The following is a 24,565-nucleotide window of genomic DNA, read 5'->3' as shown; positions in this document are numbered from 1 at the left end:
TATATGGCTGTTTCTTGGACTTCCTTCACCATTATTATTTTTTTAATTGTTTTATTTAACTACAGGACAGCAGTGGAAAGCATTACAATTCTTATTACACATATAGGACACAATTTTTCATCTCTCTGTATTCCTTCACCATTTTGTTAAGTTTTCCTTAATCTCCTTTATTGGATCCCCTTCTTCCTCTTTTTATTTTCCTGTATTATGACTGGTCACATCTTCTAGAACTTCCTGAACAAGTGGTCATGAGGTATAAATTTCTGAGTCTTAGATTCTGTAAATGTTTTTCTGCTTTGATACTTGGTCTGTAGTTCATCTTTTGATAGTATTCTCTGTAAGAAATTGTTTTCCAGCTGGGCACGGTGGTGCACACCTGTGATCCCAGCGGCTTGGGAGGCCAAGGCAGGAGGATAGAGAGTTCAAAGCCAGCTTCAGCAATTTAGCGAGACACTAAACAACTCAGTGAGACTTTGTCTCTAATAAAATAGAAAATAAGGGTTAGGATGTGGCTCAGTCGTTCAATCCCTGGTACCACCCCCCACACACACACATACACCCCAAAAAAATATTTTCCTTTTTCTACTATCAGCCCTCATTTTAAAATATTTTGAAATATGGTAGTTATTTTATTAATTCTAAGATATACATTTTTTTCACATTTTATCATCTTTAAAAATTAGACTGTCAGCCAAGCATGGTGGTACATGCCCATTTCTCAGCAGCTCAGGAGGCTGAGGCAGAATTGCGGGTTCAAAGAAAGCCAGCCTCAGGCCTGGGGTATCTCAGCAAGACCCTGTCTCTAAACAAAATGTAAAACAGGACTGGAGATATGGCTCAGTGGTAAAGTGCCCTGGCTTCAATCCCTAGTACCAAAAAAGTAATTGAATAAATCAGGCTGTTAATTAAAATGTAAAATGTATCATGGTTTAAGTGGCAGTGTTTTTCTGGGCACCATATAAGATAATGATTTGTTTTATAACTTCTCAGATTTGGTGAGAGAGACAGACACATACATTTTTAAAAAATAATAATGAAGTGTACTTACCCATGTACTCCCAACCTACAATTGTGGACTGTAAATGCCCTCAGTATCTTAGAAGCAACATGTGTATCCTCTTCCTGTTTGGGGTTCTCCTTCCCCCCTTTTCTGCTTAGATATAACTTTGTGATAATAATTTTCTTTTCTAGTTTACCATTCTGGATTGGCAAACTTTTTCTGAAAAGGGGTAAATTTTAAATCTTTTAGGCTTTGTGTACTACTTCCTGGTTTTATGTATGTATGTATATATATTTCTGCAGCCCTTTATAACTTAAAAGAGGGGCCTACCAAAAAGTTGCAGCTCTTAGTTTGCCCTAAACAATATTTACAAATGTGCATTGTGCCCATTTGTAAATATCTAAATGAAATTATGTCTTCATTCTGCTGTTGATGGAAATTGTAGCTTTCTATTTGCCAATATAAATAATGCTCTTAAAAATATTCAAATCTTTTTATGAACAAGAACGTCTAGGATGTATATATATAGAGAGAGAAATGAAGTTGCTGGGCCTTAGGGTGTGTTTTTGTTTTAAAGTTGAGAATCAAAAGTGTTTGGCATATTCTCAGAGTTTTGTCTTAAAAATCCATGTAAATTCTTTCACTTTAATGATTTCTTTTTATTCTTCAGTGTCTAGGTAAAAGCAGGTTCTTAAATTCAGATATAATCATATCTTGCTGAGAAAATCATCCAGCTTCCATAGGGTTTTTTTTTTTTTTTTTTTTTTTTTTTAACGTTTTTAGTTGTAGATGGACATAATACCTTTATTTAAGTCTAGGGGCTCTGATTTCTGTAAATTTTACCTTTCTTTGAAGGTAATTAGAGCGTATTTTATTTTTCTCTGGTACTTCATGATAATGTGTCTTTGGTGTATGGCTCTTTTTCATTCATTGGTAGACTAATATGGCATTAGATCTTATAGGTTGAACTTTGTATCTTGTTTTGGCTATTATTTTTATTTTTGTTCTCAACTATGTTTTCTACGAAGTGTTCCTAAATATCTTCCTCTAAATCTGTTATATCTTTTATTTCATTCATCAGTTTTAAATTCTGGGCCTTGTTTTTGTTCCTGTTCGTTTTTTTTGTTTGTTTGTTTGTTTGTTTGTTTGTTTTAAATTGGTAGTCAGGCATGGTGTTACATACCTGTAGTGCCAATAATTCAGGAAGCAGGCAGGAGGATGGCAGTTTCCAGGCCCATCTCAGCAACTTAGCAATTTCCTGTCTCAAAGTTTAAAAGAGCTGGGGATATAGTTCAGTGGTAAAGTGTTCTGGGTTCCATCCCCATTATTTATCAGAAATATATATATATAATACACACACACATATTTATTTTGTGGTAAAATACCTACAATATAAAATTACTATCTTAGCCATTTCCAGTGTATATGTAGTGGTTAAGTACATGTACATTGTTGCCTTGCCAGTCTCTAGAATTCATCAGATAAAACTAAAACTGTATATCCATTGAGCTTCTTCCTGTTTCCTTCTTTTTTTTTTTTTTTTTTTTTTAGAGAGTGAGAGAGGAGAGAGAGAGAGAGAGAGAGAGAGAGAGAGAGAGAGAGAGAGAGAGAGAATTTTTAATATTTATTTTTTAGTTCTCGGCAGACACAACATCTTTGTTGGTATGTGGTGCTGAGGATCGAACCCGGGCCGCACGCATGCCAGGCGAGCGCACTACCGCTGAGCCACATCTCCAGCCCCCTTCCTGTTTCCTTCAACCCTTAACCCCTGGCAACTATATTTCCACTTTGTGTTTCTATTGACTTCTCTAGGTACCTCAAATAAATGAAATCATACATTATTTGTCTTTTTGTGACCTGGTTTATTTTACTTAGCAGAAAATCTTCACTTTGAAGCGATATAAGTACATCATTCCTTTTTGTTTTTGTTTGTTTGGTAATGGGGATTGAACTTAGGGATGCCTTTTCACTCTGCTAAATCACTAGCCCTTTCTTAATTTTGAGACCGGGTCTCAGAGTTGAGCTGGTCTCAAACTTAAAATCCTCCTGACTCAACCTCCTGAGTCTTGAGATTAAAGGTTTGTGCTTCCGTGTCAGGCACTTCATTCTTATTATTGCCAAACAATATTCTGGGTTTTTTTGTTTTGTTTTGTTTTGTTTTTTTAAGGAGAGAGAGAGAGAGAGAAAATGTATTTTAATATTTATTTATTTATTTATTTATTTATTTTAGTTCTTGGCGGACACAACATCTTTGTTGGTATGTGGTGCTGAGGATCAAACCCGGGCCGCATGCATGCCAGGCGAGCGCGCTACCGCTTGAGCCACATCCCCAGCCCCAATATTCTGTTTTCTAATATACCACATTTCCCCCCCTTCATCAGTTGATGCTATGGTGAATATAAAAATTTTTTTATTGGCTGGCGTTGTGGCTAAGTGGTACAGCTCTTGCCTAGCAAGTGTGAGGCACTGGATTCTATCCTCAGCACCGCATAAAAATAAGTAAAATAAAGTTATTGTGTCCAACTACAACTAAAATATGTATATATTTTTTTAAAAATTGTGTAGACCTTTTTTTCCCCCTGTCTATATGAGATAATTTTATTTACATACACCTGATTTTATTTCTCTTAGGTATGTATATAGAAGTGGAATTACTGGGTCATATTAATTATTTAATTTTTTTGAGGAATTGCCAAATTGGTTTCTAAAGCTGCTTCATCTTTTTTACATTGCTACTTTCAATGTATGAGAGATCCAGTATCTCCATAATCATTTCCAATATTTGTTGATTTCTGTCTTTTTTATTATAGCCATACTAGTAGGTATATAGGGGTTTCTCAGGTTTTGATTTTCATTTCCCTAATTGCTAATGATGTTGATCATCTTTTTCATGTGCATCTTATTTAGAAAAACATCTAAATGTAATTTTGAATATCTGTTTATTTAAGGATAATGAAGACTTGAGAGTTAGTTGCCCAGTGCCTGTAGAAGATGAGCAAACAGACTGTACTTCTGCCCTGCAACTCAATATGAGTACAAGTCCTCCATGTACAGCTGAGCTTCCTGCATTAAGGTACAAGTTTTAGTATAAAAAATCTTTAGCATGACTTTTTCTTCTCATTGGTAGTTCAGTAGTTCTTGTTCTCTAAATCCAAACTCTTTTTTCTTTAGCACAACTCAGAAAGAAAAGGATCCAATAGAGGAATCCACTGTTCAGAAGGATGTTCTCAATCAGATGACTATACCAGTTTCTTCCCCAAGCACTGCAAAGACACCACGGGCAAATACTGCTTCACCAAGTAATAGTAACACAAATGCATCCGGAGCTGTGACCATACAGGTAACTTGGAAGAGTTTAGTTTTTGTTAGAAAAAAAATTAATAGATTATATATTTTTAAAAACAACTTTTTTTCACATGGTACTTTGTTAGAGCAAGAGTCATTTGGAAGTAGCTCAAAGTAAGACTGGCTACATCTGAAAGAAACTAAAGGAGTTAAATGTCACTATGAAGAAATGGAAAGTTTTAGTCATGTTTAAGAGTGAAGAATTTACTATTCAGTTTCTTTGGGTTTGTTCGTTCTTTTCCTTCTGCTCATAGCAGAAAAACATCTCATCCAGGTTTTGGTGAATTTGCCAGTTTTGGGCTATCATAAAGAGATTTGACCCTGTTAAAATTCATCTTGTTGTTTATGTGGCACTAATAAGTCTTTGAAAGCCATTAGGGACTATTCCTATTTGTATTTCAGTACCAGAATCAATTTCATAATTTTTTGTATTATTATTTTAGTTGTTGATACATCTTTATTTATTTATACATCTTTATTTATATGCAGTGCTGAGAATTGAACCCAGTGCCTCATACATGCCAGGCAAATGGGCTACTGCTGAGCCACAGCCCAAGCCCTCTCAATTTCATAATTTTATGATTGGGAAAATATAGGGTGGGGGACACAAAATTTACCTGTAATATTTTCACTGATACAACTAGTAGCATTTTAGCACAGCTCTTTATTTTTTATAGATTAGAACATTTTATCTTAATGATGATAGTAGTAATGTTAGAAAAGTATGATTTCTGCCATACATGTTCCTTCTCAGGGTTCTTTATACCAAGAGGAGGGGTTGGATCCATTTTATTTCATTGCATATATATTTCTTAAGTAAAATAATTATATCATGGATCAATTTCTAAGACTTCTTTTTTTTCTTTTTGTGGTGCTGGGAATTGAACCCAAGGCCTTGTGCATGTGAGGCAAGCACTCTACCAACTGAGATATATCCCCAGCCCTGACTTTTTTTCAACACTTTTTTTTTTTTTTAAGTTTATAATACTAATCACTTTAACAGCATTAGTGTATATAAGAATATCTGTTGCCCTTACCTAGAAAGTAACTTATGTTTTTCTGTGGTTAAAATATCCTTTTTTGTGCTTTATTAAAGAATGTGTATTGTAAGTTTTTTTTCCCCTTATCCCTTCAAAAGGAACCTCGAAAGTTAAGTTATGCCGAAGTATGCCAGAAGCCCCCTAAAGAGCCAGTTCCAGTTCTTGTGCAGCCACTACGGGAACTTCGCTCCAATGTTGTGTCTCCCACCAAAAATGAAGAGACTGGAGCTCCTGAGAAGTCCATTGAGAAATCACATGAGAAGCCAGAAGCAAGGGCTAGTAAGGATTATTCTGGCTTCCGAGGCAATACCATTCCCAGGGGAGCATCTGGAAAAATCAGGGAACAGAGACGCCAGTTTAGCCATAGGGCTATACCTCAGGGAGTGACTCGACGTAATGGCAAAGAGCAATATGTGCCACCCAGATCACCAAAGTAAAATCAAAAAAACAAAACTATTCAAAAACTTTCTCTCTTCCCATTAAACTTGAGCCGTGGCTATATTGAACTGTTTTGGGGGGGAATGGGTAGCCAGGAAGGAAACAAAATATATCCTTAAATCATTATGGATTTTGGAATTGTGAGGAGTAGAATCCCAAAATTCATCTCTAAAGTGATTTTAAAATGCTGGAGGCTTCCAATCAGTATAAATACATATATATAAATATATATATATACACATATATAAAATATAATTTTTCTATTTTTGTTTTTTATTTTAATTTACAAAGATTTTCTGCCTGGAATCAATTTTGAGTGTTCAGATTTAGCTTGAGAAATTAAAACAAAACAACGAAAAAAGAAAGCAGTATACATCCTTCAGTATAGGAGATGAGGGAGTAAGAAAATATTTTTTGAAGAAGCATTTCTGTAAAAATTAGAAATTACTTTTTTTAATCTATTTAATGTTTGGCTTGGAGAATGTCATCTCTGATTATATGGCCTTGTGTTGCAGAGCAGATCAGTGATTGGGGTGCCTGTGGTTGTGAGTGTGTGCAAGAGTGATTTAAGCCAAATCTGTTGTCATATTAGTAAATGATTTGAAAACTGAATGTAATACTTGAGTAGATTTTTATTCTAGTTTGAATTTAGTCTGTCTTTTCAACTTTATTAATATTTCATTCAACAGACTGTTAAGCTCTAATTGTACTTGGAGATGTGACTACCAATCAGTTTGATACTCAAGGAAAGAATGGGGGCTATTCAAAAAAATTCAAAAATTCATCTTGGACCTGAAATGATAGGTCAATGGATTTTAAAGGTTTAAACTGCCCTGTGATCTGTTGTCACCCCTCCCTTCACCTTTAAGATGGGAAACAAAACTATTTTGCTATTTCATTTGTTACTCTTTGTTTTTTGACTACCTACCCCCAAAAGTAAAATAACCAACCACCTACTGAATTGTATGTTTCTGTATGTTTTAATTAATCCAGTCAAATCGTATAACAGTTATAAATTTGGGGATTTAACACTGAAGTATTTTATTCTGTTCACATACTCAGAATTTTAGGTCCCAGAAAGGTGGGGCAGACTGACCCTCCAGTAATATTTTGTTTATTGTTAAAGATTAAACAATTTAACTGACTTTTTAAAAGTGTTAAATAGTATAGAAAATTTTTATAAAGGCTTAATTGGGGGGGGGACTTTTTTCTGTTTGCAGTGATATCACCTTGCTTCCTTTGTCTTAAAATTAAAAAAAAAAAAAAAAACCTATATATATATATACAGTTTGGAATTCACTGAAACAGAAACAGCAAGTCAAGAGATTTTTATAAGGTGATAAAGATGGTTAAATAAAATTGATGCAGAATTTCTCAGTGAATAAAATTGTAGCTGTCATATATTAAATAGGCAAGTTTACATGCTGGTATTTAGAAAAGGCTAAAATATTAAAAACCATGTTGCATTAATCTGTTTTTTAAGTCATGCCATGTTCAGAGTTCTATGTAGGGTGGGGTTTTATTTTTCTTCTTAGGGATAGTTTGTAACAGGAAGAACTTTCCCTTATGTTAATGAGTTACATATGTACAAATTGAAACTGTAAATTGTGAACACTGGAAAGCACCATTGTGGCATAGAATAAACATCTTAGTAATATATTAAAGTGAATGTAAATGGAGGTTAAAAATGTTACTGTGAAACTCCTTTCAATTCTAAGTTAAGCTTTGGAGATTTGTATTAGTGGGTAACTGTTAAGAGCTTTGAAAACACTGCACATTTCTGTACAAGCCAGGATTATTATTTCTTTGTAATTTATTATTTAGCTTGGCAGTTGCTTTTGATTTGGTAGATTGATAACATGGTATAATATATTTACACAGTTTGAAACTTTTCTACACACTATTTCTAAAATCAACTTCTAAAAGAGACATACAATAAAATTTGCTGAAATTTGGGGGAGTTTAGTCCTTTAAAAAAAAGTTTTATTAATCATTGGCTTACATCTATGATAAAAGTGCTTATTTTGGTTTACTTACATAATGCTGCAGTTGGTGGAAATGAAACAAAGTGTTAACCCCCTGTGAGTGCATTGGAATTAAAAGAATAAACATTTTGTAAAAATCACTTGGTAAGGATTATAAGCTTAATTATTGCACTTAAACATTACTCCTACTACTTTTTTTTTTTTTTTTAAATATCTGTCAAAGTTGTAGGCTTCTTTTATTCGTATGCTTATGTGACTTTTTAGTTCACCAACTCCAAAAAATCTAAAGGGTTATTTTCTGGTACTCGGGATTGAACCCAAGCCTTGCACAAACTAGGCAAGCACTCTTATCACTGAGGTATATTCCCTACCCCCTAAAGGTTATAATTGAACACAAGAAAGGAGTTCTTTTTAAAGGAAGCAATCATATTCTTGCTTTTTTTCCAAATGTACTCGAAAGTAAAAAATGTTAAAGACATGACTTTTTTTTTTTTTTTTAAGGCGACATGACCATTTTTTAATCTCTTTAAATATAGTGTTTTTTAGTTTAATTTGCCTTATTACATCTAATCATTGCCATTTGATGGCATGTATAGGGGAGAGTGTGTGTGTTTGCATATATATATATATGTAATATATATATTCACAGAATGTGTTTAGCATTTATTTTATTGCAACAGGTTTAATGTTTATATTACGTGATGCCAGTGAGTTGTGTGAAACTGTTGGCTTTTTTCCCAGCATTACTCTTAACTGATGAAGGTGGGTGTTTATTATACTTCAACTATTTATTGCTTCTGAAGATAGAATGATTGAAATCTCAGTTTTTTTCCTCCTTTTCATCCTTTTGGCCTAACATTTCCTCGAACTGCCGGAGGCTGAAAGTAGATAGAATTATATTGAATGTATGATACAGTGATCAGCCACAGTTCTTAACTGCATAAAGAACAAAAGTCATACAAGTTGATCACTTTGTACTTCATGTAGAAGGTACATAGAGACATTGCAAAACCTGCCTCCATTTTCTACCTGATAATTAGGACTTTCATAATGTCTAGGAAATGTCTCCAATCTTGATCATCCTAGTTTTGCCAGATATAGACACTAGCATTTAAAATAATGGTCCAATCTAAATATTTTTCACCCTCATTTTGAAGGAACGTTGATCTTTGATTGATAAGAAGTAGTTCTTGTCTCTTGTGATTAATTTGCAGGTGATCAATGACAAAAGAATTCTAATTTATTTTTGTTTCCTGCAGAGATTGGGGAATCATCTAGGTGGTAGAGCTCTTGTCTAGCATAGCAAGGCCCTGGGTTTGATCCCCAGCTCTTCCAATTAAAACTAACAAAAAACAACAACAACAAACAAAAACTAATTTATTTTTAGTTCCTAAAGTTTCTTAACTTCGTTTGAATATTGTTTCACATTCCTTTCCTTTTTAAATAACCACACTTGCTTTACAAAAGATTTAATGATGGAATATAGTCTCTTCACTAATGTAAATGAGAACAAGAATATTGCTGGAACAGGAAGTAGTATTTAAAAGTTACTGAACATTTTCTCTAGTTTTTATTAGTTATGGCCTTAATAATTAATTAGTCTTTTGGCTTAAATGTCTACTGGTTTACCTTAACACAGTTGAAAAACACTGGGGTTAACACTCTATTTGTATTGGCAATATATATTAACTATATTTTAAAAGAACTAGGTTGGTCTTTTTTTATGGAAAAGGTAAAATTCAAAAAGAGACAGTGTACTCCTTTTGAGGGATTTATTAATTCTTAGATATAATATATGATGGATTTTTTTCCTCTTTTATATATATATTTCCTTAAATATGATGGCTACTAGTTCAAATTTAGAATTTTTTCTGCATGTTTTTGTAGCTAGTCTGATCTTTGAAGAAGACGTGGACATTTCATTTCATTAGCTGAATGAAGACATTTTAAATTAAAAGAAATTTTGTTTTAAACTTGAGAATAAATTCTTTTGAAAATCACCTGATTATTAAATGATTTTTATTTTTAAAGATAAGAAGTTTTTATTAGTCTATGGTAGACATCTCCTAAAAGTGCAGCTCAGATATCTACAGGTTGTGTATTAAATATTTTTATTTTCAGTTTTGTAGCACAGCATACTGATTAGTATATGTAAAGAATTATCCATATCAACCTTATTTTTTTTCCCTTTTAAAAAAAAACTTTCAGATGTCCCTTGAATGGCATATCTTAAATGTTGGGGGTTGGGGGATCAGAACCATTTATCCGGCTTTCTAGTTTGTCCATTGCTTAGGTTTGTTACTGTTGTCAGAATTGTCCCTCCAAAAAATGGTGACACATGCTCTTGCATAAAATGTTAAAATATGTACATCTTTGTATTTGTTTTCAACGTTGCCAAGGTGCTATGGGAAATTAAAGTAACAATATTAGAAAAAATAAAATTACTAAAAAGCAGGACTGGTTTCGTTTTCTCCAGGTGGGGTATGTCATGACTACTTGAATTTACTTTTTAATCATTTTATGTTTGCCCACTCTCTAGTTCTCTGGTTGTAATTTCATGTTTTTGATTGTTTATTTGTTTCTGGAGCAGGGAGTGTGGAATTTTATCTTCAAAACAAGGGTAAAGAACTGTAAAGTCTGTTTAAGATTCTGGGTGTTTTGTTGTTGTTGTTGTTGTAGTGGTGGGAATTGAACCCAGGGCCTTGTGCATGTGAGGCAAGCACTCTACCAACTGAGCTATATCCCCAGCCTACCTCTGGGGTTTTCTTGAGTATGTGGGGAATATAAAGAAAATATAGCTTTTTAAACTCTTTTTTTCCCCTTAGGCAAAGACAAAAAAAAAGCTAAGTAGATCTCAGGCATTTGAAGAGATGTCATCTGTAAATTAAGGTGATAGTTTGACTTTTATTGAATATACTGTATTGCTAATAAAATAAATATTTACTATTTTGTGTGGGAGAGATTGTGGGAAATGAACCCAGGGGCACTTTACCACTGAGCTAGGTCCCATTCTCATTTATTTTAGAGTCAGGGTCTTGCTAAGTTTCTTGGGTTGGCTTTGAACTTGAAATCCTCCTGCCTCAGCCTCCTGAGTCATTGGGACTTCAGGCATGTGCCTGTAATGTAAAAATAATATAATTTTTAAAACAACCATATCATATAGAATAGTATTTGCTGGATGCAGTGGGGCACACCTGTAACCCCAGAACCTTGCGAGGCCAAGGCATTCAGATCACAAATTCTATGCCAGCTCAGCAAGTTAGATCTACCTCAAAAAGGGAAAGGGTGTGGGGGGAGGTTGTTTCTCAGTGGCAGAGTGCTTGCCTTGCACGTGTGTGAGGCACTGAGTTCATTTTTCAGCACCACATAAAAATAAAAGATTGTGGGGCTGGGGTTGTGGCTCAGTGGAAGAGTGCTCGCCTAGGACGGGCGAGGCCCTGGGTTTGAATCTCAGCACCAATAAAAATAAGGTAAGTAAAGGCGTTGTGTCCATCTTAACCTAAAAAATAAATATTTAAAAAAATAAGGTTGTGTCCATGTATACTAAAAATAAAATGCTTTTTTAAAAATGGTGGGGAGAGGCTGGGGATGTGGCTCAAGCAGTAACACGCTTGCCTGGCATGTGTGGGGCGCTGGGTTCGATCCTCAGCACCACATAAAAATAAAGATGTTGTGTCCACTGAAAACTAAAAAAACAAAAATATTTAAAAATTCTCTCTTTAAAAAAAAGGGGGGTGGGGAAGTTAGGGGACCTGGGTTTGTAGCTTAGTGGTAGAGTATCCCTCCATTAAATCACGAATTCCACCAATAAAATGTTTGTAATCAAGTTCTAGACTAATACCAAATAAGGACTTCCTAATGTTGCCTGATCTTGCTAGAGAAAGCTACACACTTTTATTTTTTTAATATTTATTTTTTAGATTTTTTAAGTGAACACTATTTTTATGTGGTATGAGGATCGAACCCGGTGCCTCATGCATGCTAGATGAGCACTCTACCACTGAGCCAAGACTCCAGCCTCCACAAACTTTTATGTTTTTTGAATTCAGTTTTAGTAGCTGTTAGGGGTTTTTTGGGGGGCGGGGGTGGGCAGGTACCAGGGATTGAACTTGGGCAATCAATTGATGAAGCTGAATTTGAATGCAATCCTCCTTTCTCAGCATCCCAAGCTGCTAGGATACACCGTGCCCGGCTTCACAAGTCTTCTAACTTTCTGTACTTCTCTGATTTCTGTTGTATACCTACTGTATCAAATTTAATGAGCTACATGGTAAGATTCCAGCCCCTCCCAATATTACATTGGTTATCTTTGTTTTTCTCCCTTTGTGGGGTGTGTGTGGGGGGGATGTAGTACTGGGATGGAACCCAGGGGCAATATATCCTTCCCCTTTTTTTATTTTTTTTAACTGAGTGTTAAGTTGCTGAGGCTGGCCTCAAACTTGTGATCCTCCTGCCACTGCCTCCAGTGATTGTTTTTGTCTTTACACATACTATTTTTCTTTTTCTTGCATGCTGTAGATGAATCCAGGGCCTTGGGCATGCCAGGCAAGCACTCTACCACTGACTGAACTACATCCCCATCCCAACATGCATTTGTATTTTGAATGATGCATTTAAATCTTAATTTTGATTTGCATTTCAAATTTGCATAGATAAGTAAATATCAGTTTGATTTATCAAAATCAAGGATATGACTTAGTACTGAAGCTAATCATTTAATCAGTGTCACATGCTGATTTTCCAAGTAGTATACTGGGTAGCAAAAATTGGATCCCTGCCCATATTGTATTTTCAAAATAAGAACAGATTAATAAGAAATAATTTGAAAATTGGAGTTCAAAGTGGATTGAAGTTGGGGATGGTACAGGGATAGAGTCCTTTGAGTTACTGAGAACAGATCCCTGAAGGAGGTAATTAGATTGGGGGAGGCTGAAGCCAAATGATACTTGATGGATAACACGTTTTCTACGATGAAGCTAGAGAAGGAGGCAAAAACCAGGCTCTTGGAATTTGAAATATATTATTGAGAACATGTGGGAGACCAGGTAGGTTTGGCCTGATAACAGATGTAGCAGAGTGGGAGAGCTGAATTGCAGAAATCATGCAGTCAACAGGGATGCATATGGATTAGATGGAGGAAGATAAACTAGTTGTGTGGCATGTACCTTCAGAGTTTGAGGCTATCCTCAGTTACCTAGTGACATCCCATTTCAAAACAGGAAAAGGAAGGTGTCAAAACTGACAAATTGTGATGTGTGGAACTAGATGGATGTTGGTGCCATTTACTGTGATTGTATTACATTGCAAAGAACCCTTAGGAGGAAAAAATTATGAGTAGTTTTGAAATGATTATGCTTGTTTCTGCAGGATTATTTTGTGATCGCGACTCAAAAACAGTTTTTTTTTTTTTCAGGTAATTTAAAAAGTGACTGTTAGGGACAGTGCTAAAATTTTTTTAAAATCTGTTCCCCTTTCTCTATAGCATTTTGTTTTTGTGGAACTAGGGGTAAACACAGGGTCTGACATATACTAGGCAAGAATTCTACCACTGAGCCATATCCCCAGTCCAATTTTTGCATCCTTTGTCTCAGTAATAATCCTATTTCCCACTTGGACTGTCTTCACCAACCATATGCAAAGATTTGACAATTTCATTTAAGATTTATAATGTTGCCAGACCTCACCAGTAAGGTTAGCCACATACTATAGAGGGAATGTTAACCTTTTCATAACCAGAAGAAAACATTGACTTGACATTTTTCTGGATCTCTAAAATAGACTGATTTTATGTCTATGTAAGCAAACCAAGTATGAACTAGAAATCATGTAACACCAATAAATATGACTTGGAAGATTATAGAACTTGCATGTCTGTCAAACCTTTTCCCTGTGTTTTTGTTTTATGTTACTGGGAATTGAACCCAAGGGCATTCTATTGAGCTAGATCCCCAACCCTTACTTTTGAGATGACCTTGCTAGGTTGCTAGGCTCATTGTAAATTTACAATCCTGCCTCAGCCTCCTGTGCATCTGATTGCAGGTGTGTACTGATGTGCCTGGCCCCAAGTTGAATGTTGATCAATATGGTTAGGTAGAAAAGGAAGGGACATGCTAGCCCAAGTGAGTAAAGACAAAGAGATGACAAATGGAAAATTAAGCATAGTAGTTTGAGCGGAGCATAGGTGTTTTTTTTTTTGTTTTTTTTTTAAATTATTTTTTTAGTTGTAGTTGACACACAATACCTTTATTTATCTGTTTATATGTGGTTCTGAGGATCGAAGCCAGGGTGTCATACATGCGAGGTGAGCGCTCTACCACTGGAGCCACAACCCCAGCCCCAGCTTAGGTTTTAATACAGCATGGTGCAAGAAAAGTTGCATGCTAAGAAAATTAGTTTTCACTTGATTCTGTAGGGAATGCAGAGCCATAGAAGTCAAGCAGAAGATGAATGTGTACTTGAATGATGAGATTATATCCAGAACAGTGGTAATGTTTACCGGCTGGGGCTGTAACTCAGTGGCAGAATGCTTGCCTAACATGCGTGAGGCACTGGATTTGATCTTCAGCACCACATAAAAATAAATAATGATACTGTCTAACAGTGTAACTGTCACCTAAAATACATAGCTAGTTTTGGGAGAAAAGATTGAAAGAACAAGTTAGATTGAAATGCAGAAAATGACACTTTGAATTTCAAAATTACTATAGGTCATTTATAGACACATCTGCAGTAAATGTATTAATTGATGGGAATAATACCAACTTGAATTTGATGGATACCTTTTAACCGTTCTTGGGAAAGGAGGAAGGGAGATGAGTAACAGAAATGCATGCCTAGGGCCTACTATACCATATGTAATGTGAAAGTTTTGAAGGAGAAATGGTGAAAACTGTTGTTAAATGCAGGTGGTAAAATGGACACACTGAAGCATGGTGGCACACACCTGAAATCCCAGCGACTTGGGAGGCTGAAACAGGAGGATCACAGGTTCAAGGCCAGCCTCAGTAAATTAGTGAGGTCCTACGTCACTTAGTGAGATCCTGTCTCAAAAAAGGGCTGAGGGTTAGTACACAGGTGTAGTTCTTGACATTTGGAAATGTTTTCAAATAAACACAATTTGTGAAAAGAAAGGGGACTTCTGGTATCCAATCTGGCATGACTTGGAAGTTTATAGAACTGGCATGTAGGAACTTTGGAAGTTGCCTATCAGATCATCCTAACAAACAACTGAAAAACTGAACCAACTGAAGAATTAGTAATTCTTAGGACCCTAAGAGAATTGAAGTCACAGGGTAAAATATTGCTTCCAAAATTGAAAAGATACAAATTCCAAAACAGATTCACAATCCACTGCAGCAGAAACCCATGAGCAGTAGCAGTGCTGGGGGCAAGGTCCTAAACTGCTACTGATAAATTGCTAGAGGCTCAGTGTGGACAAATGTAAAAGAACTCCAGGGTAACCCACTTGTTTTGCTTCCTGATCAAATTCTCATAATATCAGGGAGGAAATTCCCTTCCAAGGAAGGCAAAAGAAGCCATTTCAAAATATGCCAGAGCATCCTGTTTTTACCAAGGACTGCCCTCAGAAAAACTGTTAACTACAGCCTAGCTTTTTGGGGTTTTACAGAGTTTAACTGACCTGGGGGTAGGGTGTGGAATGCAACTCCAACAAGCTGTAATTTTCTGTATGAAAACAGGTAATACCCCACTGGAGCTCACCAAACAATTATGCTCAACATCAAATGTCATCAGAGAAATACAAATTCAAGTGAAATACATCTGTCCATATTAGCCCAAATCTAGAACACTTGACAACACAAATTCATTCATTGCTGGTGGGAATACAAAATGGTTACAACCATTTTGGAAGGTGGTTTGGCAGTTTCCTACAAAACTAAATGTACTCCCACCATCATGCTCCTTGGTTTCTACCTGAAGGGGTTGAAAGCTTATATCCATACAAAAACCTGCACAGAGATATTTGTAGCAGCTTTATTCATAATTAGCAAAACTTGGAAGTAAATGACATTTCTTCAGCCAGTGAATAGGTGAATTATCTTGATATGTCCAGACAATAGAACTCTATTCATAATAAATGAGCTATCAAGCTCATGGAAAAGGGCATGGAGGATAAAACTCAGTGGTAGAGTGCTTGCGTAAGATGTGCCAGACTCCATTTCTTGTAGAAAGATAAAGCAATCGTGAAATTCATATGGAAAAATAAAAGACCCAGAATAGTAAAAGCAATTCTAAGCAGGAAGTGTGAATCAGGAGGTATATCGATGCCAGATTTCAAACTGTACTACAGAGCAATAGTAACAAAAACATCTTGGTACTGGTACCAAAACAGGCGGGTGGACCAATGGTACAGAATAGAGGACACAGAGACTAATCCACAAAGCTACAACTATCTTATATTTGATAAAGGAGCTAAAAGCATGCAATGGAGGAAGGATAGCATCTTCAACAAATGGTGTTGGGAAAACTGGAAATCCATATGCAACAAAATGAAACTGAATCCCCTCCTCTCGCCATGCACAAAAGTTAACTCAAAGTGGATCAAGGAGCTAGATATCAAATCAGAGACTCTGCGTCTGATAGAAGAAAAAGTTGGCTCCGATCTACATATTGTGGGGTCGGGCTCCAAATTCCTTAATAGGACACCCATAGCACAAGAGTTAATAACAAGAATCAACAAATGGGACTTACTCAAACTAAAAAGTTTTTTCTCAGCAAGAGAAACAATAAGAGAGGTAAATAGAGAGCCTACATCCTGGGAACAAATCTTTACTCCTCACACTTCAGATAGAGCCCTAATATCCACAGTATACAAAGAACTCAAAAAATTAAGCAGTAAGAAAACAAATAACCCAATCAACAAGTGGGCCAAGGACCTGAACAGACACTTCTCAGAGGAGGACATACAATCAACCAACAAGTACATGAAAAAATGCTCACCATCTCTAGCAGTCAGAGAAATGCAAATCAAAACCACCCTAAGATACCATCTCACTCCAGTAAAATTGGCAGCCATTATGAAGTCAAACAACAACAAGTGCTGGCGAGGATGTGGGGAAAAGGGTACACTTGTACATTGCTGGTGGGACTGCAAATTGATGGGGCCAATTTGGAAAGCAGTATGGAGATTCCTGGGAAAGCTGGGAATGGAACCACCATTTGACCCAGCTATTGCCCTTCTCGGACTATTCCCTGAAGACCTTAAAAGAGCGTACTATAGGGATACTGCTACATCATGTTCATAGCAGCACAATTCACAATAGCTAGACTGTGGAACCAACTTAGATGCCCTTCAATAGATGAATGGATTAAAAAATGTGGCATTTTACACAATGGAGTATTACTCAGCACTAAAAAAAATGACAAAATCATGGAATTTGCAGGGAAATGGATGTCATTAGAGCAGATTATGCTAAGTGAAGCTAGCCAATCCCTAAAAAACAAATGCCAAATGTCTTCTTTGATATAAGGAGAGCAACTAAAAACAGAGCAGGGAGGAAAAGCATGAGAAAAAGATTAACATTAAACAGGGACAAGAGGTGGGAGGGAAAGGGAGAGAGAAGGGAAATTGCATGGAAATGGAAGGAGACCCTCATTGTTATACAAAATTACCTATAAGAGAATGTGAGGGGAAAGAGAAAAAAATCAAGCAAGAGAAATGAATTACAGTAGATGGGGTAGAGAGAGAAAATGGGAGGGGAGGGGAGGGGAGGAGAGGGGGGATAGTAGAGGATAGGAAAGATAGCAGAATACAACAGTCACTAGTATGGCAATATGTAAAAACGTGGATGTGTAACCGATGTGATTCTGCAATCTGTATACGGGGTAAAAATGGGAGTTCATAACCCACTTGAATCTAATGTATGAAATATGATATGTCAAGAGCTTTGTAATGTTTTGAACAACCAATTAAAAAAAGGAAATTAAAAAGAAAAAAAAAAAAGATGTGCCAGACTCTGGGTTCAATCCCCAGAACCACTTTTTGAAAAGTAAGGAAATGTTTATTAAGGGAAAGAATAAAAAAACAGGGGCTGGGGTTGTGGCTCAGTGATAGCGTGCTCGCCTAGTATGTGTGAGGCACTGGGTTCAATCCTCAGCACCACATAAATATAAAATTGTGTCCAACTAAAATAAATAAATAAAATTTAAAGAAAGAAAAAAAAACAGTTTGAAAAGGATTCTCACTATATGACTTTGTGGAAATGGTAAAACTATGGAAATAGTAAAAAGACCAGTGGTTGCTAGAAGTTAAGAGAGGGCAAGGTTGAATAGGTGGAGCGCAGATTTTTAGAGCAATAAAATGATAGTATAGGGCTGAGGATATAGCTCAGTTGGTAGAGTGCTTTGTCTTGCATGCGATTTTTAAAGTATAATGTGAATATATAATACTATAGTGTGTGTATATATATATGTCATTATACATTTGTCCAAACCCATAGAATATACAGCACCAAGAATGAACCCTAATGTAAACTATAAACTTCAGGTAATAATGGTATGTCAATACAGATGCATCAATTGTAATAAATGTTCCACTCTGGTTGAGAATGAGAAAGGATATGTATGTATAGAGTGAGGGGGGTACTTGGGAAATCTCTACTTTCATCTTGGTTTTGTGAACCAAGAAAGAAATACTTAAGAAAATTTTAAAAAGAAAAGAAAAGAAATTCTGACATATGCTGCAACACAATTGACCTTTGAGGGCATTATGCTAAGTGAAATAAGTCACAAAAGGACAAAATACTATGATTCCACTTATGTGAAGTATCTAAAGTAGTCGTAGTCATAGAGACAAAAAAATAGAAAGGTGTTTGCCAGGGGCCTGGTGGGAGAGTTATTTTTTTAATGGGTATAGAATTTAGTTTGCAACATGACAAAAGTTCTGGAGAGAGGGGCTGGGGATGTGGGGATGTGGCTCAAGCGGTAGCGCGCTTGCCTGGCATGCGTGCGGCCCGGGTTCGATCCTCAGCACCACATACCAACAAAGATGTTGTGTCCGCTGAGAACTAAAAAAAAAAAAAAAAAAAAAAAAAAAAAAAAAGTTCTGGAGAGAGATGGTGGTGATGATTTTGAAGAACAATATGAATTTATTTAACACTAATTATACCCTTAAAGTGGTTAAGGTAGGGCTAGGTTGTAGCTCAGTAGTAAAGTACATGCTTATTAACATATGCTCAGCTCTGGGTTCAATACCCGACACTGCAAATGATTTCTTTTTAAATGACTAGACAGCTCAGGAGACTGAGGCAAGAGGATCTCAAGTTCAAAGCCAGCCTCAGCAACTTAGCAAGGCTGCAAGCAACTCAGTGAGACCCTAATCTTAAAAAAAGTGACTAGTGCCTAAAACTGTTAAGGACGATAAATTTTATGTTATATATTTTGGCACAATTAAAAATTTCTTTTTCTTTTTCTTTTTTTTTTTTTTTTTTTTGGTACTAGGTATTGAACCCAGAGGGTCTTAACTACTGAGTCATATCCCTATTCCTTTTATTTTATATTTTGAGACAGGGTTTCACTAAGTTGCAGTAACTGGACTCAAACTTGTGATCCCCCTGCTCTCCTGCCTCTGCTTCCCAGGGTGTTAGGATTGCAGTCATGCTCTACCACAACTGGCCATAATCAAAAACTTTTCAAAGTAAAACACAGAAAAATAGAACATGAAGAGTAGTCAGAGAAAGGAGTTTGCAAAATACACTGGCATTAAATATTCTGAAAAGAGAAGCAGAAGAAAAATTAAAGGAGAAAAAAATTTAAAAGGAGTGTTCAAGATAAATGCCACATTGATAAAATGTCTAAAAGGTCCATTTGAACTTCATTCACAATGAGGTAGTTAGTGCTAACTATTACCAACTACATTCAACAGAGTATGAATGGAAGCTCATAGGATTGAAAATAGATTGAAGGGCTGGGGATGTGGCTCAAGTGGTAGCGCGCTCGCCTGGAATGTGTGCGGCCCGGGTTCGATCCTCAGCACCACATACAAACAAAGATGTTGTGTCCGCCGAAAACTGAAATAAATAAATAAATTTTTAAAAAAAATAGATTGAAAAACAAGGAGAGAGATGCTAGTGGTCTACTTAAAATATTTAATCAGTCTTCTTACCCTAGCTCCTGTCTTTCCATCTATTTCTATCTCCCCAATTTTTCATTCCCATGCCCAGACTTGCTAGGTGCATATTGGCTTCTTTTTTTTTTTTTGTATTGGGATTAGACCTGAGAGCACTTAACCAGAACCACATCCCCAACCCCCAGCTCTTTTTTATTTTTATTTTTTAATTTTTTTAATAACTTTTATTTTTTTTTATGTGGTGCTGAGGATCAAACCCAGTGCCTCACACATGCTAGGCAAGTGCTCTACCACTGAGCCATAACCCAGCTGCCATTATTATTATTATTATTATTATTATTATTATTATTATTATTTTGAGACAGGGCCTCACTAAGTTTCTGAGGAGACTGAGGCAGGCTTTGAACTTGCAATCCTCCTGCCTCAGCCTCCCAAGCTACTAGGATTATAGCATGCACCACTGTGTGCTGGACTAGATTCTTTCCTTTGAGTGGGATCTCTCCATGTGACAGGAAAAATGACCAGAGCAGTTAAATGTTTATGAGTCCCTGCAGCCATTTCCAGATGAGGTAAGAATTCTCTTCCCCAGTGTCTACCAAGTTAATCACTTCACACAACAGGACAAATTACCCTTAGCAATTCTAGGCTTTTATTATGATGCTTATATCTTATGATCCCCAGAGATTAATGTACATACAACTCTGAGCATCAATACATAAAAATTTAGGGATTATTTACCTGTTATTGCTAAGATTTTATTTACTTGATTTCTAATAAATATTTATATTTTTTTCAAGTGTTTCTTAATCAGTAATGGTTTCTTTTCCATTCATTTTTATTGTTTTATGGAGCTGGGGGTTAACTCAGGCCCTTGTACATTCTAGGTAAGTGCTCTACTGTAATAGGAACTTAGAAACTGTTTTGTTAAAAGCGTGGACTCTTCACTTGGGTCTACAGAGATATTTGATGGGCAATTAAAGCAGAATCTCTGCCTCTCTTTTTCTTTCTTTCTTTCTTTCTTTTTTTTTTTTTAATTTTTTTGGTGGTACTGAGAATTGAACCCAGGGGTGCTTTACCACTGAACCACATCTCCAGTCCTTTTTATTTGTTTTTTTAATTTTGAGATAGAGTCTTGCTACATTGCCCAGGCTGGCCTCAAATTTGCAATCCTCTTGTCTAAGCCTCCCCAGTTGTAGGGTTTATAGGCAAGCGCCACCACATTGACTCTGCCTCTACTTTGTATTTGCTTCTATCTCCTTTCTCCTTAAACTTTGGGTCAGATTCTTGTTCAACTCTGCATGTAGACATGTTAATCATTTAAGGAATGTTGGTCTAAATCTTGTAAACCTCTTTCTTGAAGGAGGAGTAAGTAAGGTATTTTCAAGGACATCATAATCAACAGGTTGTCAATTGCCAGCTGCCATCCTATTCAAGACTCCTGGTGAGGCATCTAGAATTCTCTAGTCACTGCATTAAACCTGAAGGCCTAACTGCCTTTCTGACTTGTCTTTTTCTCTGAGTCATTCTCTCTTGCAGTTACTTTAGATTCCGGGAAGATATCTCATCAATAAATGTCCTATGACAAGAGTTGAAACTACCCCAGGCAATAGTAACTCGTATGGCTGATAATGATCAACCAGAACACAGTTTAAATATGCATGCTTCTTGCCCACGTTTTATTCAGTACCCTACTTAAATCTGAAGCTCATGTCAGTATTCCTGAAGATAGGTCTAAAGATGCTAATCCTCTTGTTTTTCTAGTATGGATATGCTGAATAAATTTCTTTCTTGCATTTTAGTATTATTTTTTCCATTTGATTTTGACTGAGCTAGATACCCAGCCCCTAATTTGTATATGACTTGTAGTTTAAAAAAAAATGTTTTAAAGAGAGAGAGAATTTTAATATTCATTTTTTAGTTTTTTTCGGCGGGCACAACATCTTTGTTTGTATGTGGTGCTGAGGATGGAACCCGGGCCGCACGCATGCCAGGCGAGTGTGCTACCGCTTGAGCCACATCCCCAGCCCTAAAATTTTTTTTGAGGTCATCCTTTTCTAGTATGATTTGCTCAGGAAGTCTTTCCTATCATGAAGTTATTAAGTATTTTTCTCTATTTTCTTCTAGTACTATAATAATTTTACTTTTTAATTTTAGCTTTTAGATGCATTCAGAATTTATTTTGGTGTATTATGAAAGTTTTAACATTGTTTTCCTAAATAAATTTGTTATGAAAGCATTTGTTGAATACAGTTGTATCCCTTTATCCATGGGGGGATACATTCCAACCCTACAAAAACTGTGGGTTTTTTTTCTATATATACATACCTAGGATAACATTTAATTTATAAATTAAGCTGCTAGAAATTAATAGTAATCTCCAGATGCAGTAGTACTAAGGAGGCCAAGGCAGGAGGATTGAAAGTTCAAGACCAACCTGGACAACTTAGACTTTATCTCAAAAAATACAAAGGACTGGGGAGGTAGCTTGGTGTTAGAGCACTTGCTAGCATGTACAAAACCCTGGGTTCAATCCCCAGTGCTGAAAAAAAAATTACAATAACTAGTAATAAAATAGAACAATTATAGCAATACACTGTAAGTTATATGCATATAGTTTCTCAAAATATCTTACTATACTGTACTTACCTCTTGTGATCATATGTGATGATATAGTGCCTATGTGATAAGATTAAGCAAGGTAAATGACTGTAGTCATTATGATGTAGTATTGGGCTATTTTTTTTTTTTTTTTTTTTTTTTTTGTGGTACTGAGGATGGAACTCAGGGCCTTGTGCATGTGAGGCAAGCACTGTATCAACTGAGCTATATCCCCAGCCCCTGGGCTGTTATTGACTTTTTCATGATATGTCAGGAGAACCATCTGCTTTGGGTGATCCTGGATCTTGGATCCCTGACAATGTCAGAAGTTGGATATCAAAAGCAGATGATACTGAAGGTTGAAGATTCTCAATAGTTAATTTTATTTTAATTTGTTTTTACAAACCTTTTTGAAAAAACATTGTAATCAAAAGTAATTGGGGCGGAGATGTGGCTCAGCGGTAGCGCCCTCGCCTGGCATGCGTGCAACCCGAGTTCGACCCTCAGCACCACATACCAACAAAGATGTTGTGTCCGCCGAGAACTAAAAAATAAATATTAAAAAAAATTCTCTCTCTCCCTCTCTCTCTCCTCTCTCACTCTCTCTTTAAAAAAAAAAAAAAAAAGTAATTATCTTGCTGGGTGTGGTAGTGCATGCCTGTAATACCAGCAACTCAAGAGGCTGGGGCAGGAGGATCACAAATTTGAGGCCAGCCTCAGCAATTTAGCGAGACCCTGTCTCAAAATAAAAAGGGCTGGGCATGTGGCTCAGTGGTTACTTACCCCTGGGTTCCATCCTGGGAACCCTCCCCCACTCCCCCTCAAAAAAAAAGTTATTTTTTTTGGTACTGGGGTTGAAACCCACAGGTGATCTACTGTTGAGCTTCATCCTGCCTCAGTCTCCTGAGTTGCTAGGATTACAGGTATGCCCTACCATGCCCAGCTGTTGTCTGTTTGTTTCTCTCTCTCTCTCTCTCTCTCTCTCTCTCTCTCTCTTAATATTTTTAGTTGTAGATGGACACAATATCTTGATTTTATTTGTTGTTTTTTTTTTTTCATGTGGTGCTGAGGCTCAAACCCAGTGCTTCACACGTGCTAGGCAAGCGCTTTATCACAGAGCCACAACCCCAGCCCCTGTCTCTTTGTTTTCAATTTATCAAACTGTTGTTGCAGATTGTTATTAAGTATTCAGTGATCACATGGGTGATTTTCATGCTGCTTTCCATCTGAGGATTATATTCCATAATTTTGTCACATAATGTATGTACAATTCAAAACACTTCAGTAAATTTTGGTAATGACTGCATTGCTGATTCTGTGTTAGTTTCTTTTTCTTCACCTTCTTCTTTAGATGACTCAACAAATTCTTCCAGTTCCTCATTGTCAGTACTTTTCCATAGCCTTCCATGTGTTCTTCCACTTCTTCATCAAGCATGTTGACAAACCCTTTTCCATCTACTTGTCGTGCTGCATGAATGATTTTCCTGACTTCTCCATGAATCCCTGGAAAGCCTTGAAAATCATTTGTGACTTCACTCCATATGTTCTTCCAGCAGGCATTGACAAGTTTTAATTCATTCATTGCAGCTTTGATGAATGTTATTACATCAGCAATAGTGAAAGATTTCCATCCAGCTCTGCATTATGTCCAGATTAGGGGCTGCATTGATTGCTAGTCAAATGTTATCAAATATCAGGCAGGTATATAGGGCCTTGACAAACTGAATACATTAGTCCCCCTTGTCCTTGGGGGATACATTCTAAGTACCTTCCCCTCAATGGATGCCTAAAACCATGCACAGTACCAAACTCTATATACAAGCACTTTGATACTATAATAGTCTGTTGATAGCCAAGATGGTCACTAAGTGGCTAATGAACAGATAGCATATACATCAAGGATACAATGAACAAAGGAAGTATGATTTACATATAGGATGGGATGAAGTAGGACATCCTGAAATTTCATCATGCTCTTCAGAAAGGCATACAATTTAAAACTTATGAATTGTTTGTTTCTAGAATTTTCCACTTAATATTTTTAGACAGAAGTTGACCATGGGTAACTGAAACT

General features: G+C 36.2%; 1 protein-coding gene across 7 annotated transcripts in view; it reads left to right on the top strand.

Moving 5' to 3' along the window:
- Larp4 (La ribonucleoprotein 4) overlaps positions 1–10,262 on the top strand; it is a 71,645-nt gene extending 61,383 nt beyond the window's left edge. For all 7 annotated transcript variants that reach the window (XM_077799315.1, XM_077799318.1, XM_077799316.1 and 4 more), the window contains 3 exons: positions 3,949–4,073; positions 4,172–4,340; positions 5,484–10,262. In XM_077799315.1, coding sequence (XP_077655441.1) covers positions 3,949–4,073; positions 4,172–4,340; positions 5,484–5,822 — 633 coding nt within the window. In that variant the 3' untranslated portion in view covers positions 5,823–10,262. The remainder of the gene's footprint in view (positions 1–3,948; positions 4,074–4,171; positions 4,341–5,483) is intronic.
- The last annotated feature ends 14,303 nt before the right edge of the window (positions 10,263–24,565 follow it).

The sequence above is a fragment of the Urocitellus parryii genome, chromosome 5, assembly GCF_045843805.1.
Source record: "Urocitellus parryii isolate mUroPar1 chromosome 5, mUroPar1.hap1, whole genome shotgun sequence".
NCBI lineage: Eukaryota > Metazoa > Chordata > Mammalia > Rodentia > Sciuridae > Urocitellus > Urocitellus parryii.
The sequence above is the reverse complement of the archived record's forward strand: the minus strand, read 5'-3'. Positions and strand labels throughout refer to the sequence as shown.